Source organism: Paramacrobiotus metropolitanus, unplaced genomic scaffold (genome assembly GCF_019649055.1).
Source record: "Paramacrobiotus metropolitanus isolate TYO unplaced genomic scaffold, Prichtersi_v1.0 Parri_scaffold0000015, whole genome shotgun sequence".
In the NCBI taxonomy this organism is placed as follows: Eukaryota; Metazoa; Tardigrada; class Eutardigrada; order Parachela; family Macrobiotidae; genus Paramacrobiotus; species Paramacrobiotus metropolitanus.
The window spans coordinates 1,654,388-1,673,542 of NW_026570235.1; the positions used below are offsets into that span (position 1 = coordinate 1,654,388).

General features: G+C 41.2%; 3 protein-coding genes across 3 annotated transcripts; 2 read left to right on the forward strand and 1 right to left on the reverse strand.

The window, feature by feature from the left end:
• Positions 1-1,423: 1,423 nt before the first annotated feature.
• Positions 1,424-9,470, forward strand: LOC129584945 (asparagine synthetase [glutamine-hydrolyzing]-like). The gene is made up of 9 exons (XM_055477387.1): positions 1,424-1,746; positions 5,849-6,104; positions 6,287-6,527; positions 6,656-6,832; positions 6,987-7,207; positions 7,377-7,503; positions 7,702-8,147; positions 8,407-8,613; positions 8,868-9,470. The coding sequence occupies exons 2-8, from the start codon at positions 5,853-5,855 to the stop codon at positions 8,605-8,607; spliced, it is 1,665 nt and encodes a 554-aa protein (XP_055333362.1). The 5' UTR covers positions 1,424-1,746; positions 5,849-5,852; the 3' UTR covers positions 8,608-8,613; positions 8,868-9,470.
• On the forward strand, positions 1,755-4,658 carry LOC129584944 (ATP-dependent RNA helicase DHX33-like). Its single transcript, XM_055477385.1, has 2 exons — positions 1,755-2,809; positions 3,077-4,658. Exons 1-2 carry the CDS (start codon positions 2,150-2,152, stop codon positions 4,436-4,438), a joined length of 2,022 nt encoding a protein of 673 aa, XP_055333360.1. The 5' UTR covers positions 1,755-2,149; the 3' UTR covers positions 4,439-4,658.
• A 5,880-nt stretch (positions 9,471-15,350) lies between the features above and the next one.
• On the reverse strand, positions 15,351-16,776 carry LOC129585042 (neurogenin-1-like). Its single transcript, XM_055477558.1, has 2 exons — positions 16,572-16,776; positions 15,351-16,159 (listed from the first exon to the last, which is right to left on the reverse strand). The coding sequence occupies exons 1-2, from the start codon at positions 16,575-16,577 to the stop codon at positions 15,470-15,472; spliced, it is 696 nt and encodes a 231-aa protein (XP_055333533.1). The 5' UTR covers positions 16,578-16,776; the 3' UTR covers positions 15,351-15,469.
• Between the last annotated feature and the right edge of the window lie 2,379 nt (positions 16,777-19,155).

A 19,155-nucleotide genomic window follows, 5' to 3' on the forward strand; every position in this document is an offset into this window, starting at 1 on the left:
TAAAAAGCAAAAGTTGATCCCATCCGCGCTCTAGGGTAGTGCGCGTCACCATTTACCGTATTGCAGACGATCGCTGGAAATAAGGGTACATCTAAGTTCTAAACTTCTCACATTACTTACAACAAATGCTGAAACTAGGCTGCTAGCCAGTTGCACATCCCTTTTAAAGGGGATTTTATTCACCTGTGCCCTGTGGTACAACGAGTTATTACATAATCAAAAAACATCACAATTTTACAACATTAAAACTTCGTTTAACTTTTCTGCTCCTTCCACTGTTCCCAAAACTGAGGCTCCCTTTTCCCTTTTAAATGTTAGAAACTCATTAACGGAAAGCCAAACCAGGTGATCAAAGCCGAGTATATATGCAACCGCTAACACAGTTGCGAGGGCGCGCTTCTCTGCTAAAAAAACCCACTGTGTGTAAACTCGATTTTGACCTTTCAACTAGTACTAAAACTAAAGCGTGGACTGCTATTAAGTTCATTCAAAGTTTAAACTGCCGAAAATTGGGCAGCATATGCTAGACCAATTCGACGATGCGGAAGTAGGTACAATACCAGTTATGCACAAAAAATTTCAGTTCTTCAGTAGGATTCCATTAAATGCTATTTGGACTATGGTGTTTTATTTTTCATAAATACAGAAAAGGCAGTGATCATGATAATAATTATATATTCAGTTATATTCAGTTTGGCTGTTATTAAGGGAAAAGCTACGGCTGTCTTAAGTACGCTACCATTTAACCCACGGGTGGATAGAGATTTTGGTTGTTTTTTCAATGTTTAAAATTTTAACAGTAACGTAGTGTGCCTGCGCTTGCACTTCTTGTTACTTTGACGGCTATTGCCTATTAAAGTCTCTATAACTATATTGTATGTAGTTCTCACTGTATACATATGTAGGTATGTCAAACTTTAAAATGAAATCCGACGGCACGAGTACGATACCAGATAAAAAGCTAAGTACGTATACTGGTATACAGTATAAATTATACGAGCCGAAACAATTGTATTTGCTGTTTTACATCTTTTGAAACCCCACTAACAAATCGAATAAAAACCTGGAATTAACACCTAGCTAGTTATTCATATAAAAAGATAAGCTCTATAGCCAGTTCTTGCCAGAAATCAAAAAACCAAGCTTCCAAAATTCATGTACGTACTGTACTACGTATTTTATAATATAGAATATGAGTATAATTATAATAATATTAATACGCCATAAAACGGTATATTATTGTACGGCATCGAAGTTCAAAAGTACGATGACAAAAGGCAAAGTTTCGAACGATCAAAACACGACGTTTACAAAACAGGTTTTAAAACGATGTAAAAATAATCATCAAAACATCAAATCGTAAAACCGCCACGTCCTCGCCTGCTAGCGGCGCAGCGGGAATGTCCACGTGAATTACGTCTCTGCGCAAGCGTTGGACCTTGTCGGCTTAACGCTGGTACAGTTAGCACCAATGCAGAAGTCAACCCGTTCTCAGAATCTCTACCGGCAACGTGAAAATTTCAATCCAAACCTAAAAATTGTTGCTACCTAGTTATTTGGCTAAAGTCCGTAAAATATTTGCAGCTAATCTTTTGTTGCAGAATTATAAGCAGAGTTTTGCTATAATAATCCCTCAAGTGCTTTTGTGCACTTATAACTTCGCCAGCGTTTTTGTTACCGTCAGCTGCGGCAGGTGTGCACCACAAGTTCGCAACGCAACAGTTGGTATTTGCCCTACTTTGTTTGGTAAGTGGCGCAGCGTCTTTCAGCGGATTAGTTTTTTCTGGTACTGTACTGGAAGAAATCGCGAGATTAAACGTTAACCACATCAAGAAATTTCTGGTTGGTTTTTATTTGTTTAGAAATTAGAGTTTCCAGCTTTTTCGTGGCAGTGCGGTTATAAAATTTTGAAGGACAGAAAGTTAGCAACAAGATTATGGAGTTGTAAACACTGTAGTTCGTCGCATGCTTCGCTGATCGGTCGACACTGTCTCCCGCATTTCCGCGAAAGCGTCTCTTTAGCGTTGTTCCCAGCGTGTTGGCTGCCCGACTGATTTAGTTCGTGACATAGCGGTTCTTGTATACGACAGTTTCTCGGCGACCCGTATTCTGTATTGGCTCCTGGATCCATCAGTGTGAGCTGTGAGCGATGCGAATGCTCAGCTCTCCGGTGCGCTCGCAGTCCAACGGTGAATCCGCCGTTCTCCCGGTTCTACAGTACCAGCACCATCTAGCCGAAGCCCTGCACCAGCATGCCGCCGCCTCCACCGTCATTATCGTTAGCGATACGGGTTCGGGCAAAACTACACAAATCCCGCAGTTGCTGCTGCGCCGTGCGTTTGACGGGTTCTTCGATCCGCAGCAGCACCGTCCGCGCTGCATGGCCGTGACGCAGCCCCGCCGGGTGGCTGCCGTATCCGTAGCGGCCCGTGTGGCTAAAGAGATGCAGTGCGATGTCGGCCAGTTGGTGGGGTATGCGGTGCGCTTTGAGGAGTGCAGCAGTCGGGAGACGCAGATCAAGTACATGACGGATGGGATGTTGGTGCGGGAAGCCCAGGGTGACTGGATGTTCAAGCAGTATAATCTGATTATTCTCGACGAAGTGCATGAACGCTCGCTGGCCACGGACGTGCTGTTGGGGCTGGTGCGGAAGGCACAGGTGCGGCGGAGGAAATTTGCGCAGCAAGATAAGAGTTGTCTGCCGTTGAAGGTGATTGTGATGTCGGCGACGATGGAGACGGAGAAAATGCAGACCTTTTGGAAAGATGCACCGGTGCTGTATATCCCGGGAAGGACGTTTCCAGTGGAGGTAATTACACGGAAAAAACCCGTCTTTTTCCTGAATTTTTCTTCGAATTTAACTACCGACTGGCGAAAAATTTTTTGAACCAAATATCTTGAAATATGTATAATCAGTCAGTATCGTTCGATCAAATATGAAAATTATGTATGTTTTACGAAATAAATGTTTTGAAGAAGTAGTGTTGTACAGTGTTGTTTGATGTTCTGGATGCCGGATGGATACAATGAAGGGTTGGATTTTTTTACAAAATTCGACATTTTCAAATATTTGCAGATTATGTACTCACCACAGTCCATCGACGATTACGTCCACGCGGCCATTGTTTCCGTTTTCCAAATTCACCGCGCATCGCCGCCGGGCGGAATCCTTGTCTTCTTGACCGGCCGCGAAGAGATTGAAGAGTCCATTACGCGCTGCCAACAGTTGACGAAGAGTCTTCCCGACACACTCCGTAATATCGCATTCTTTCCTTTGTTCGCCAATCTCCCCACCGACGTCCAGATGGAAGCTATGAAAAAATCTTCACCCGGCAACCGGAAGGTGATATTCGCCACGAACGTTGCCGAGACGTCCGTCACTATTCCCGGCGTCAAGTATGTCATCGATAGTGGGCGGGTGAAGAGTAAAACCTTTTCTCCCGCCACGGGCATGGATCTCCTTAAAGTGCGGACCGTGGCCCAGGCCCAAGCCTGGCAGCGTTCAGGTCGTGCGGGACGAGAGCAGCCGGGGACATGTTATCGTCTATATACGGAAGACGAATTCAGTCAATGGCCAGAGCAGCCCGTACCGGAAATTCTCCGGTGTAATTTGTCCACGATCCTCCTACAGATGATCTCGATGGGCGTGGATAAACCCTTGGCGTTCCCGTTTTACGACGCCCCCGAAGCGGCGAATATTCAGTGTGCGCTGGACCAATTGGGATGGTTGGGCGCGATTGAGAGCAGTCAGGAACCGGTGGCGACAACAGAGGCGGGTAAAATTATGGCAGGTTTCCCGCTGGATCCGCGGTACTCCCGATGCATCCTACGTGCTCAAGTGCATCAATGCACGGAAGAAGTGTGTACAATTATCGCCATGTTATCCTCAGATTCACCGTTCATTAGTCTCATGCATAAGCGCAAAGAAGCTGCCGCCGTCCATGAGAAATTTTTGAGTAATGAGGGTGATCATCTGTCCCTGCTGAATGTCTGGCGGCGGTTTAAAGATGAAAAGCAAGCCCAGATGTGGTGCCATGCTAACTATTTAAACCGGAAGAATCTCATCAAGGCCGAACAAATTCGCAAGCAACTGGTGGAGGTGTTGAATCGACAGGAAATTCCCATGGTGTCCTGTGGATTGTCGACAACCGCGGTGAGAAAGGCACTATGTGAAGGAATGTTCATGTGTGCCGCGGAAAGACAGCCGGATGGGACATACTTGACGCTTGATACGAAAAGAACAGTGGCACTGCATCCGTCGTCCAGTCTGTTTAAAACGAGACCGGGTTGTGTCGTGTACAATGAACTGGTGCAGACGACGAAGACGTTCATTCGGGATTTGTGTTTGGTGGAACGTGACTGGTTGGATAATGTCGGGAAAAATTATTATATGGAGATGCGGCAGAAAATGACACGCATTTCAACGAAACATTCTTAAAATTGGAATAATTTTTATAATTTGTAATTTTTCAAGTTAGTGCCTGTTAGCTTCATGAATTGCAAAGCTATAATTCTGTGATTGCATGAACAAAGCCTGTTCAGTGTTGGGTTGGTGTATTTGTGCTGCTCAAGTTTCACTGTGTGCCTCAAAGTAGCAAAAAATAACGCCTTTCAGTATTTTGTCAATAATGTGAAAATTATGGAGAATGAAGTTACGAACACTACCGATCGCTTCTGGGATAAGTTAAACATTTTCGTTAGACAGCTTAATTATTTCCTACAGCTGTTCGCTAAACGGTAAAAAGAATCTGCTTGCAAATTTGTTAGCAAAAAACTTATCTTTGAATACAGCATAGCATCATTAGCATGTACCTGGTTACTAAAGAGATGAAATGAGATTTTCTTGTATATAATATTTGGTTTTTTAGCAAACGAATGGTAACCACAGCGTTATAAGTTAGGTCGATGCTGCGTGCACGGGTAAACACGGGTTTTGGCTGCGTGCACGGGTATCTGAACGAGCGTTGGCTGTGTGCACGGAGTTCGGACACGGGTGTTGGCTGTGTGCACGGCGTTTTAAATTTTAAATTTGTTTTACGTTTACTTATGGACCGGTTTAGTTCTATATAGTATTACGTTTTCTTGAACCTTTTTGTCTTATATTTTCCACGTTTTGTTGAATCACAACACTCTTTTCTACAGATTTTCTGACATGTTTTTTCTTGTGGCACAATCTAGGAAAAGTTACAGATATTTTTGTATTATATTACAGAAAAAATATTACAGAAATTCTCAAATCTTCGATTTTCCTTATTGCGACTTTGTAGTACAGTACTACTTTACTGTACAACAAAATTTGTAGTACAGTACAACTTTACTGAATTTTGTTGAGCAATTATGGTTTGAGTCAAGCTGTGAGTCAAGTTTCCATACTTCGTAGTAATTACGTAAAATAAATAAATTGTATATAAAAAAATTAAAACAAAACCAGTTACCCGTGTACGCAGCCGACACCCGAGCGGACCCAAAAAGGTCACCCGTGCACGCAGCCAACACCCGTCCTCAAACTCCGTGCACGGAGCCAACACCCGTGCGGATCCAAAAAAGTCACCCGTGCACGCAGCCAACACCCGTGTTTACCCGTGCACGCAGCCATAATGTATAAGTTAATGCATTGTCTGCGTTTACACAGAAGTGGTCTGATCACTGGTAATTGATAAATATTTGAAATAAGTTCAAATAACCATGCCTTAGATCTTATGTGGAAGGCGTTTAAATATAAAAATTGTCATTATGCTGCGCTTTGTTTTATGGTCGAGCTTAGCAATTGTACACCTCTACGTACTGCTACTTATATCATTAGCTGCAGTCCTGCACGATTTTTACTCATACATTAATCTCCTTTTAGAAAAATGTGCGGAATTTGGGGATTATTTGGATCACCTCATCCAGACGTTTTCAAGTATTTGGAAGCGTGTCTACGCATTAAACATCGCGGACCAGATGCATTTCGGATTGAAGGTGACCATCACTTGCCACATTCATGTCTGGCATTCCATCGTTTATGCATTATGGATGACCTGCACGGGATGCAGCCACTGCGGTTGCGCAAATTCCCTTATTTGTATCTGATTTACAATGGGGAAATCTACAACTTCCGAGTGGTAATTATTATTAAACTGCTTATGTTTTATATAACTGCGTACAGGGTGATATATCTGTAGTATTACAAAAGTGTTAAATTGCATGGTGCAAGTTGCACCTGTGTATTAAAAAGCTTACTTACTTTTTGTATACAGCATATATGCACTTCAGTAGCGCACAGATTCTGTTTTTTTCGCTGCAGCTCCAAGATGACTTCAAATTCATCTATGAAACTTCCTTAGACGGAGAAGTTCTTTTGCATTTGTACGATAAAGGTGGAATCGAACTGTGTGCCGAACAGCTGGACGGCGAATTTGCCTTCTGTCTGATCGATACACAGAAGAAAAAGATCTTCGTGGGTCGCGACACGTATGGTGTGCGACCGGCATTCAAAATGGTCATCCCGAAGAAAGGCATTCTCGGGGTATCATCGGAAGCGAAAGGTTAGGGAGATTCTGGTACTGTGTACAGCATTTTGAATATGTAAACAGGAAAGAATTCTAGTTTTGCGAACGGGTGGACTAGAAAAAACTAGCGCATACTGATATGACTGCTGAATGTTTTTATTTAGGTTTGGTGGAATTGGCCAAAAAGGATGAATATGCCGGCTCCCAGATTGAGCCCATAAAGCCCGGACATGTGGAGACGTACAATGTGAACGAGCAAGGATTTGTGCATCTGCATGAATCAAAGGCATTTTCGCGGACCGGCGAAATGCCGAAATACCGGACACTTGTGTCAAAACTGAGTAAGCATTACCGGAAAATAGTCCCGCATTTGTTTCTGTGGAGTTATTATCGTTTAGAAACTTTCCGGTGAATTTTGTGCCAATTCAGACTTACAATATCCGTAATGTTATGATGCGCATGGCGTTGTACCTATACCTTCTTTTGATCTTTCAGCGGACGACGTGCTGAAAAACATTCAGAATTTGTTGGTGGCCGCTGTACGGAAACGTCTGATGTCGCATCGTCGTATTGGGTGTTTCCTATCCGGTGGACTGGATTCCAGCTTAGTGGCGGCCATTCTGGTTAAAGAAGCGCGGGAAGGAGGCATTTCATATCCCATTCAAACCTTCGCCATTGGCATGGAAGGCAGCACCGATCTTATTGCTGCGCGAAAAGTTAGTACACATCGTCCTGTCAAGTTAGCTTATAGGATTTTTTGCTTATAGCTGCCAAATTAAATCCATTAAATTTAAGGCGCATAGCAGTGACTCATTGATACAATCTGAGCAATACTGGATATTTAAGGAAGAGTTATTTGAACTAGTGAAGATCGTTATAATTTAGGTAGCCAAACACATTCAGTCCGAACACCATGAAGTGGTTTTTACACCGGAAGAAGGCACCCGGGCAGTGGACGATGTCATATATCATTTGGAAAGCTACGACATAACAACAGTTCGAGCTTCAGTCGGTACGATAGTCTTTCGTAAACAGTTTCTATTTTCGAGCTTCAGTTGGTAATGCACACAGAGCAGCAACCAAAATTTTGTCTTCAGTAATTTTTTTGCGGTGGCGTACTCGTATCATATGTATGTTGTGCTATAATGTGCCCGATAACATGTCAAGCGAAATAGAAAGAGAAATCGGTTAACTTTTGTTTTGGGTACAGGAATGTATTTGATATCGAAGTATGTCCGGGAAAAAACCGACACCGTGGTCATGTACTCGGGCGAAGGCTCGGATGAGGTGGCGCAGGGCTACATTTACTTCCATAAAGCGCCCACACCGGCAGCTGGTCATACAGAGAGTATCCGTCTGATGGATGACCTTTACATGTACGATGTACTGCGCGCCGATCGCACCACGGCTGCTCATGGCCTGGAACTGCGTCCGCCCTTCTTGGACCATCAGTTTGCTGCTTACTATTTGTCCCTACCGGAAGAACTGCGCGTGCCCAAAGATGGTATAGAAAAACATCTGCTGCGCAGCGCATTCGACGGCACGGATCTGCTTCCGCATGAAATTCTCTGGCGGCCGAAAGAAGCTTTCAGTGATGGCGTATCCTCCATGACCAAATCATGGTTTCAGATTCTGCAAGAATTCACCGCTGACTTGGTAAGCTTTGATAGTTTTACCACATTTGTATATTTCGTACAATTTACCATTTTTTTGCGCGCTATTTATTATCAGTTGCTTTTGACAGGGTTATTATTGTTTTAATAGTACGGTTACAATTTTTTGAAAATTATTATGCTGTGATCGGTGCGTTTGTAGCTCGCTTGCGGTATTAAGGTCGTATCGATGCATTTGCTCGTATTTATTAATTATCGATTCTCTTTTGCAAATAACCAGCGAACTTTACCTTGCTGATTAGGTTAGCGACGATGAGTTTGCCCAAAGAGCAAAAATGTTTCCGCATCTGACTCCGGCAACAAAGGAAGCTTTCTACTACCGGAAAGTGTTTAACAGACATTATCCTGGGAGAGAAAAATGGATTCCATACTTCTGGATGCCCAAGTGGACGGACGCCACGGATCCATCGGCGAGGACACTGAACAACTACAAGCCAAATTAAATGCTGGTAGCTGACTTCGTATTTTTGTTATGCGTTGTATTTAGTGCAGTTTACCTACCTGTTATATGAAAGCTGTCCGTTGTCCGTAACATCGTTAGTTTCACCATGGCGTAGTAATTCAATACGCAAGATTATTCGATGGTTTTGGCGTTTTGCTATACCAGTGACGTGTTGCATAACTGCGGTATATTACTATATACTCGCACTCGCAAGCATAGTGATTTCTCTGTATATTTTGACAGTTTCTTTTTTTTATGTAGGAAGACCATTGATTAAGGAAGCGCCGTCCGAAAAACCACAAAGATTCTTTTTGACACAGCGCACCTGCATACTTTATCCGCTCTCTCTTATATATGCTGTCTGCCGTCTCTCTCATTCTCTGGATGATCGCGTAACATAACTTGACCGCAAAGTGACAACTGTTCTGTTCATCCTCACCTGCGCCATTTACGTAAGGCGCGATCATATTCATTTATTCCTCGTCAATCTTATGCCATATACTTAGATCGATTCGTCTCCCTGAAAGCCGCTTAAGTAGATTGCAAATATGCTTCTGTTTTGTAGCATGTTTAGAGGGCTTAAGTATCATCATTATCTCTTGCAATAATTGTGATGTAAGCGCCATCCATATGTATGTGCCGGGACGCCGGTCGGGTATGATTAGCCGTCGGTAAATGCATCCAGCGTCTTCCTTAGACACTGCACACGACCAGTATTTAATCATCAGTTAATCCCTGACAACACGTCAACTGTCTAACGTGTGCCGGCTTTCAATGGCTGCTGGCAGTTTGTCCTTTGTTGCAAGTTTGTCATTGTTTTTGCATTTTGCAAGACTTTTCTCTGCCTTAAGTTACATATATCGGTATACGTCGCGAACAAAAAGGAATCAAATCAATGTAACATTCACTAAAAAGGGGCTCGTAAATGAAAGCGCTATCAAAATAAAATTTATTTCTTTTTGCCGCGCTCGGTTAATTAAACGCAAATAATGCACAGTACATAGCTATGTAGATTGTAGAATTGTAGTAGATATGCATTTTTCAGACACTGAACAAATCCATAAATCTCTCCTTTCATGACGTTGCGCTGATCCGCTTTATAAATTCTTGCTTTTCAATTAAAACTAGGTCTATGGGGCGATCACAGCGGGAAAGGGAAGAGGGAATACCATTTTTGCTGTCGACTGTGGATGCTGAAAAGTGAAGTGTTTCGCAAAGTTAAACGCACCAGTGGCATATTGGTCAGTCTCTCTCTGTGCAGTTTGATCAGCGTATCACATGTAATAGCGGGCGTCATAAATTTAAATGAGCTAAGAGGGAGAGCACTGCTAAATTTTCAATGCCCAAATCACCACCTGTCACCAAAGCTTAACAAGGATTTTTGTTCGGCATTTATCCTGGAATCTGCGATATATACGCTGGCGTCCGGGCGTATTGCCCGAAAATCGGCGTTCCGTTGACATAATCTCTACACTTTCCCTTTATGGGCTCGAATACAATTTCAGATTTTGATAACAATTGCACACGACAAAGGCAAACTGCAACGCTGCTTAGATTTTTATTTATCTTTTACCGATCTTCATTGAGGCGGCATATATCCTTTACGGCCGCAATATTTGTTGAACGTGTGTATGTTTATACAGTTTTGCACAATCATTATATTTAGACTGCGCCGTTACATAAATTGTATTCTTATGTCCGTTGTGCAGCAGATAGCTGCAGTGTGTATAAGAGACACGAACAATTGTAAAATAAATATTCTGATGCTTTATGCTACTCTTATGGTAATATGGATATCTTTCAGTCGCGGTATATGTATCACTTGATCACGATCCATGAATATCGGCGGTAGGAGAATAGAACTATTAAAAATCAAATGCAATAATTAAGAAGACCAACGGCTTAACGCTATTGCATACGCGTACCAGAGAATTTTGCCCCATCATTACAAAATACATGTTTACTGGGACTAATATCGTCCACGGTATTGTTATTATTGTTATTACTTATTGCATATGGTATGTTAAAATAGCATGAAAAATAACAAGGGTAAATCGTACCGCATTAAAAGCAAAGCAGGCGGGATATATAATTGTACGAACGACTTCATATGTATAAATTAAACTGGTGATTACTAGCTCGGCTAAACTAATTTTTTCCAAAACGGTGGATTTTTTAAAAGAATTAAACTAGCACAAAGACTTTGTCGTGGTTAAAGTTTTGAAATTATAAAACAGGGTTGCTTACAAATTTTCTGCAGGAATAGCAGTAATCACGCTGTCTACCGAGAGGTCATACAATGATTTGGCAGTATGTCATAAGTCTTAACCGTTAGAATGGCTATCTTTCCGAATTCCATCCAGAGTTCCAGACATGTTGCGTAAGATGGTCAGGCGAAGTGGACTATAGTCGGACGGGTTAGTGTTCGGTTAATTTGCATTTTTTCTGTAGTTCCCTTTTGAGCTAACAGACCAAATCCAGTGCGCATCAATGGTTGAGCCGATTAGCGGCAAAGAAGATTACCTTTTCAGGATGCTTTTTGTATGATGTTGAGTGACATTTGCGTAATCGAGCCATGCTGCGCTGGACGAGTGCTTCTAACAGTTTCTTCGTAGATTCGTTACCGAATCGGCAGAAGAAAAGCTAACGCGGGAAACAATAGGATCCCCTGCTGAAAAACTTTCAGTCTGATTACGATGCCGTCGACACATTTCACTGCGCACATTAACACACCATTACAAAGAGAGTTATTTAGGTTATTTCGGGTCAGGAAAATTATATATACATGAAATCTCAGACGTGCATGCAATACTTTGTAATATGTTCGTGTGTCTGTAATATTTCGTTCGAAAATTCGAGTTTATATGGTCTTTTGCCAAGCATTACATGCTTAGGTTTTCCTTTTAGTACTTAGTAAAACCTATGCTGTAAAAAGCTAACTCCGAATGAATGGATGAATTATATGTACCTTATTTTACGATAACATTACGAAACATTTTCGACAGCATAATTAACTGTGTCTCTACAGTTTGTACAATGTACATAAATTGTCAAACCCATTAATTGATTTCAAGTGGATGTCAATTAAAACAATAGGTTGTCAAACTATATTTAAAAACGTCTTAAGCACTTAATAAGAGCGTCGATTTAGGCAAAAACTTGACCAGACAGTAAAGCGTATACACTCTTGTTAGCCCAGTAATGCCCAAAAGGTATACGCATGTCGCCCAGGTACGAAAATGCGTAGACATTGTGGCAGACGTCGGCTTAAATTCTTATTAAAGTTGTCAGTTTGTCAGGCTTTGCGTGTACCGGGAGGCCTGCGAAACTATGGACAAAATACGGTATACAGTAACTGCATCGATTAAAGGAAATCAAAGGAACTGATTGTCTTAGATTTTGGTCAGAACTATAAAAGTAAAGAAGTTTAACAGATCGTGTCGTGTAAATTTTTGTTTGAGATGGTACTTACACAATTTTGGTAACGCTGATAATTCGGAGCATGCACACCGGCAGACGATAAAATGATGCGCACCTTTCGGAGAAAGAATGGGTTCAAATTACCTCCCAGGATGGCTAATTATGACCCATTCAGCACAGTTGCGTCATGTTTGGGCATAGTGGGAGGATGAAAAGAATTCAGAGAGAAAGGGCTTTTAAGGGCACCGATGCTAAATTTGTGCGTAGCCGAACTTGACCTTATCTTGTTCGCTGTACAGTGCGCATACAAATGTCGCGCCGTTTCTTTGCATTTAAAGCATTTACCGTCTCAAAAGTTCCAAACAAAGCAGTTTTTTTACCGGCTAACGGGCCTTAATACTTGCTATAATTATTACGTTTCTCAGAAAATATAATTATAAAACATGTGAACAAGTAAATCAGCAGTTAAACATTATTTCAATATAGTCAGTATTGCATTAATACTACGGGGTTTTTTCGTTAACCGTGTCAGCAGCTTTTAATTGCATAATTTATATTATCCACTAAACAAACGTATTTATATTCATCGCCGACCACTACTGTACGTAGTACAGTAAGTATCTGTATAAAATTATTTTTCCATAACAAAACTTTAGTAAAATAATCGTGCTTTATGCAAATACGAGGGCAAAGCCCAGTTCAGTCAGCGGCTGTAAAAGCTATTGTTTGATTTTCCGGATCCATCACCGCATCACCGCACTATATGTGGCAAGTATTCGGCTATTAAGAGCGTTTTAATGCATTTTGACACATTAATTTGAGCGAGGCAGTGGACGGGATTAAATATTTTATGGGCGTCATTTTTGCTCTTTAAAAGGAAAATGGCTAAATATATGTTGCTCTGCATCTCGCTGAACACCTGCCTGGAACACGCTGCTTTAAATCTGCTGAATCGGAGAATCCGTAGCAGGGCATTTTAGTTCCGTGCACGGTGCTCTTGATTCCATTCCCCATAAACGAGTTAAATTCGACAGGCAAAATACGTTATGCTCATAATCGGTAATGGAGCAGCGAAATCAAGAAAACCAAACCCCCTTGACCAAACTGATAGGATCAAAAATAAATTTTAAATACATTTTTTTGTTCTGAACATATTCGTAACCTACTGCAAAAAGATATACACTTATATATGCCGTAATGCACCTTGTAAGTAATGAAACAGCAGCAATACGATGCGATGTGCTGCAATACGATCGCTCCAACTGATCACTGATTTTGCGATTAAGTTAGTAATTTATTTGTTTTGTTTTGCCAGTGTTTCAAGTTGTGTACTGTTGAGCTTATAAACACATTTCATTTGAGTGTTGTTTTAATAGTAATTGTTATGAGTGAATATATTGAGTTTGCAGATAATTTTGAAACAAAAGTGGATGTTTATCTATTCTGTGAACTAAAGGCCGGTACAATGCCGACAACAGGCGCATAAATTGACCGGCTTGGGCAATCAATGCACAGTGCCCGTACATAAACCTATTAAGCAGGTGGACGACAGAACGCGCTTTTTATACACAGCCGATGGAGAGCTTTTGTTTCAGTAGATGGAACAATTTCCTCGCCTGAGCAATCGCATAAAAATTTTTACAGTAATGAGAACGCCGGCCGATACAGGTTCACTGAACGAAGTTATTTGCCTTCGCGGTCATTGTGTACAAATTGTACACGTACTTCAAAAATTAAACGTTTATTCAATAAATGACAAAGCATCAGTGGAAATCGCTTTTCCTTCGTTAAATCCCCCATACTTAGCTTACAGTGGCTAGAAAATTGATGACCTTACGGTTATAATTAGGTGCATGCAGCGGCATGCGCTAGGCGGACGAGGCCATATATAATGCCGGTAGTCACAGTAATAATTCATACAGTATGGTTGACCTTCGGTTGTAATTCCTGAATATTAAGTATACCAAGATAATGCAAGATTCAAACTACTGGTTTTCAACCAATGTTAAGGGCTGTGTGACGCGTCGCAAATGATTTTGGTATGTGTATAAGGTAGATTGAGTTGTTGTAAATGCGCCTGATTTTAAGCCTCACTGAAAAAGCGGTTAATACTTCACATTCTTAAAAAAACAGTTTTGCCCTATGCAGTATAAGAGACAACAAGAGCACTATAGAAATTCAGCTTTCTAAATTTGCAGTGAAACAATATAGGGATAATTCAAACTAAACGCGCGTATCAGCAGTGCCATATGACGCTATGTTGTCATAGCTAGCTAACACCTGTCGTCAATATGCGTGCCGCAGTCTGGAATTATGGTAGCAACGGTAAATATCCTTATCAATGTCTAAAATCTTTCCCCATTTAAATCTGGACATTTGATACTGGAGGAGGGAATGAAGGAGCACAGTTTAAATTAGCTGTAAATATGCACGTTCCGACCGATTAACTATTGTTAATTGTTTGGCTTTTCTCGCCAAGCGGACATGTTAACAAGCAGTCATTGTCGGCAATCAGTTCTTTTGCGGCTTTATCGTCGGAAAAGCATATATACCGCGCATACGCCGGGAATGAAATGAACTCATTATCGATCCCATTAAATTCTGCCGAAAAAAGTAGCGACTTTCGGCCTAATGAATGCTGCAATTATCGGCATGATGGAATAGTCAGAATCTTGGACTGATTAGGCGACTGCATTCGACACGCGATAGGCATCAACCTTCATCCAGATTTCGCCGATATGGACGGTAGACTTGTGTTTTGGAGATAAAAAAGATATAATAATTATGCTTGTAACAGAAGAAACTTTAGCGACTCCAAATGTTCATTTGCAGGTAGATCCGACAAAGTAAATCCTAGTTTAATTACTCTACCTTAGGCGCAACCATATTCTGTTCCATATATGCGTAAATACGAAAATCGATGAAATAAGAGTAATAGAAGTCCTAGGAACTAAATACCTCGCTCTTGTTTTAGTCCATTTTACTAAAGAAAACACAAAAAAATTACAGATATAAATTTGCCCAGTAGCTGCAGTTTCCTTAGACTGAGTTGGCAAGAAATGCGATACATTGGCACTTGTCTTCTCGCGTTACAATGTTATGGTATGAATTCAACGTACAGATACTTTGCGTCTTAATATTTGTATCATGTTGTGACTTGTAAAAGTAATTTTTTTCCCGCTTGATTGATAAAGATGGCGCTGCAATAATTTGCTAACAGAACTGCAATATTATTATAATTGATATTTATTTATGGTGTTAATGGCGTTGTGTCCATACAAATGCGCTCACGGCATCGAAAAATTTATACTTCAGGCGTTTCATTGAACCGGATTTACACAGCTAATTGCTTCGAAACGTTGCTTATGTAAACAAGCGCTGCAGTTTGTACTGGAAAGGTAAACCACAAAGAAAGAACAGTAAACAATAAACCTATAAAATAGTTACATAAACTGAAAACAGTTTAATCCATTTTGGACATTAGCACTGTTGTCAAACTGAAAATTCGAACCGGCATTGTACATTGCACTATCTTCACTGGATTCATTGCTGCACCACGATGTGTTGGGGCTGCAGTCGGAAGTGGGCCACGGATACATTCCCGACAAAAGCGATTCCAGGTTCTCAGGGTAGAAATTATGCGGCACGTCCAGAGCTTTTTCCTCCGCCGGGTAAACACTATGATGGGGTTCCGTATTATACGCAGAATACGACATATCCTGATCGCCGGCATCCTTACCCGGCGATGCTTTCAGCACTTGCGTTAACTTTTCAATGTATGTGATGGACAAGCGCAGTGTCTCAATTTTGGTTAATTTCGACTCATCGGGATTCTGTGGTAGGATGAGACGCAGACGCTCCAGGGCGTTGTTCAGGCTGTGCATCCGGTTGCGTTCGCGATCATTGGCTTTCAGACGGCGGGTTTTCTTTAGTTTCTGCACAAAGGTCGGGCTGCGACAACGGCCGCGCGGCCGGCTGTAGCGTTTGGGCTTGACCGCTGATGTTGACTTCGTTGTTGTCGCGGAAACGTTGCTCGCTGCTGATTTGACGATGTCGGCTTCCGGTGACATCGGCTCCATCTTGATGTCTGAGTGATTATGTGTGATGTGGTGGTGGTGGGACAAGTGTAGCTGCTGCAAAGTGAACTATTCGCAATGGGTGTGCGTGCCGGCACACGTGCCGGAGATTTATCTTTTCCGTTATAGCCAATTAATCGAAAGCTTTCACATACAATAAGAAAACTTTTCCATTTTTCTCCCTTACCCTTATAATAATGCAGCTGCAGTTCATATATAATTAAAGTTTAGTTTAACTCAATCAAGGCTGAGAGTTTAAGCGATTAAAGAAAACTTTTGGCAACTTACTTAAAAGATAAAATTATTCTGTACATCTGTCCGTTTTAGTGAAATTTTCGCCAAAAATTAAATTTGTACAACCATGATGTGCTCATTTAATATAATTATTATGCGCAGAAAGTTAGCTATGACATTGCCCATATCAATTATTATGCATCGCATAATTACAAAACTGAGTTGACAAACTTACCGACATATTTCGGAAAACGACAAGGAGTTACAGGTTGCAATAAACGGCTTTATATACCGTAAGGAGAGTGGTGTATAACGAGAATATTAAGATATAAAACACCGTTTCCGTTGAAATTCGGATAACACAAAATAAGTCAAATATCACGCGAACAGGCAAGTGAGGCAAAACGAATCAGCGGTGCACTGATTATAACGTATCGATACAGCCCAACCGGAATCGCTCAAGTGGTCGCGTGGCTTGGACTAACACACTGCACGCGTCGTTCGTAAGCCCAGCAAAATTTAGCATCCGCCGTAAAAGGTGGGGAATTTAGGTGCATAATCCTAACAATACCCCGGCCAGCCCGCGAATGCTTTGCCAGTGCGGCGTCGTCCCGGGTTTATTGGATTCTAACCGGAGGAGGAGCCATGGATTCGTCAGTACAATGATGCCGGTTAGACTTTTCAGCCTGTTTCCCTTGCTACGCTATATTGTGCACACACGAACGGGATTGCATCCAGTGCTCTGTGTTCGTCCGCGGCAACTCCACCCCGACGCTTACCATGTTGAGGAGATTTCACAAAGACTCCGGGTGTCACAGCGCAAAGCATTGCATGGGGTCCAATCAGAGTGCTCTGGCGCGCAAGCCCGATCCGCTTCAGTGATCAACCATGCCCTCTTGTTAACGCCGCGTATATTATTATGCTTTGGCACTGTAGCGTAGTTTTGTGGCCGCATAGATTTTAAACACGGTACATTAAAATATTAATTTTATATACGAAATGAAACGCCGAGGAACATGACACAATGTGATGCATACTGTGAGTAACGATTTTTATTTGTAATTACTGCAGATGCATAAGATAATAGAATAAGGAATCGATTGAAGGGAATTAGTACTCGTGCAGCTAGTCCGGCATTTTAGCTGTGAAGTTAGGCGAGATTTCAGCGTTTTCAACGTTCTGAACTATGCTACAAAGTTACACAATAATTTTGCTTACAGTTACAGTTATCACAGGTACGTATGAAAATTATTGACCGTACATTTAGACGCAGCAGGTAACAGCAGGAGATTTAGATCTCCGTAGGCACGTGGAAAAATAAGTAGTCGACAAGTCTACAAAATTCTCTACATGGTTTTCTCGGACGGTGAATGGTGTTTCTTAATCTTCCGCAAATTATTTGTAAATCTGCAGTAAAGGGTGACCTGTTGAGCAAACTTCAATGAACCTTTGGCAATAGGAGCGCTTTCTAGATTATCACCTTTTCTTATTAACTGAAGCATAATCTGATTACTCGTTTTCATCGAATCTTTGTTATTGTATACAGACACATGCCGTTTGAATTAGTGCAAAGAGCATTGTTATTTGCTACATAGAAAAGGTACACCTACGCCTTTTCTGTCTCATATTAAATGCCCATCAGGCCAAATGCTCTTTCTGTCGCAAAACTCCATTCATTCCTGCTGATAGTCTTTTATTTTAAACACACTTACCGCCTGGTACAGTACCCAAACTTTACACGGGTCAAATGTAAAGCAATGACCTTTAGCCTCGCAAACTGCCACTATCTTGCCGTGTCGAAAAATAAAGTTTTCGTTTCATTCAAGTAGGTTGATCGACACTCGGCACTCGGCAGTATAATGTTCTGCTCGTTCAGTACTTTCGTATTGTAACTAACCGTATCACAAATGACAACTCTTAAAACATTTAAAACTAACTTCAGCAGTGACTAACAGATGTGTAAGTTGGGCTTCGTTAATCGTAACTGTGTGGTGTCCATAAAAAGTATGCGTACTTGTAGTATGTACTATGCACGTTTTAGCTGTTGAAATCTTAAAGTTTGCCGGTGGTCAAAAGGTGTGCTCATTGTGTTGTAATTAATGCACCAAAAAACCATGATTGTTTTACAAATTCTCGAGTCAAGAATGAACGTCGTCTTCATTGAAGTCACACAGATACGCAAGCAACTGTAATATAATAATATTATAAAACGATTTTTTCTCGAAGGGCGCAACGTAAAGAAATTGGTATAATAGAGCCCTCTTAAATATGACGATTTCATTCATCTACTGCATGTATGAAAGCCTTCATAAATTTAGGATTATACGAGAAATGTTATCTCACTTTTGGAATTTTTGGCCGTACATGAAGCAGTTGAATTACTATTCCAATGGAAATTGGATCGTTTCCTTCCTCTTCTTTAAAATGATCCTGCTTAGAAGTGGTGGAAATCATTAGAGCCTTAGGTAAACATCAGATGGGTTACGCGTCACTGCTTCCGGTTAAGTTTACAGCATGCCGCATCTACAAAGCTATCCAGTATCCACAAAGTCTGAGAGAACACCGTACCCCCTTAAGTACCTTGAAAGTTTAAATATCGTGCTTTAGGGTTAACCAATGTATTAAAAATCCGAACCTATTCTGTACACTGGCGATTTTGATTTTAAAGCATCATATATTATCAAAAATACCTTGTAAATATTTGTGTCTTTAATTTTCCACTTCAAATATGAATTTTATGCCGTACATGTGGCTTGCAATTGTCTGATACTTTTCTGTGCATACTTCTATATATAGATATAAAGAATGTGTAAAACAAA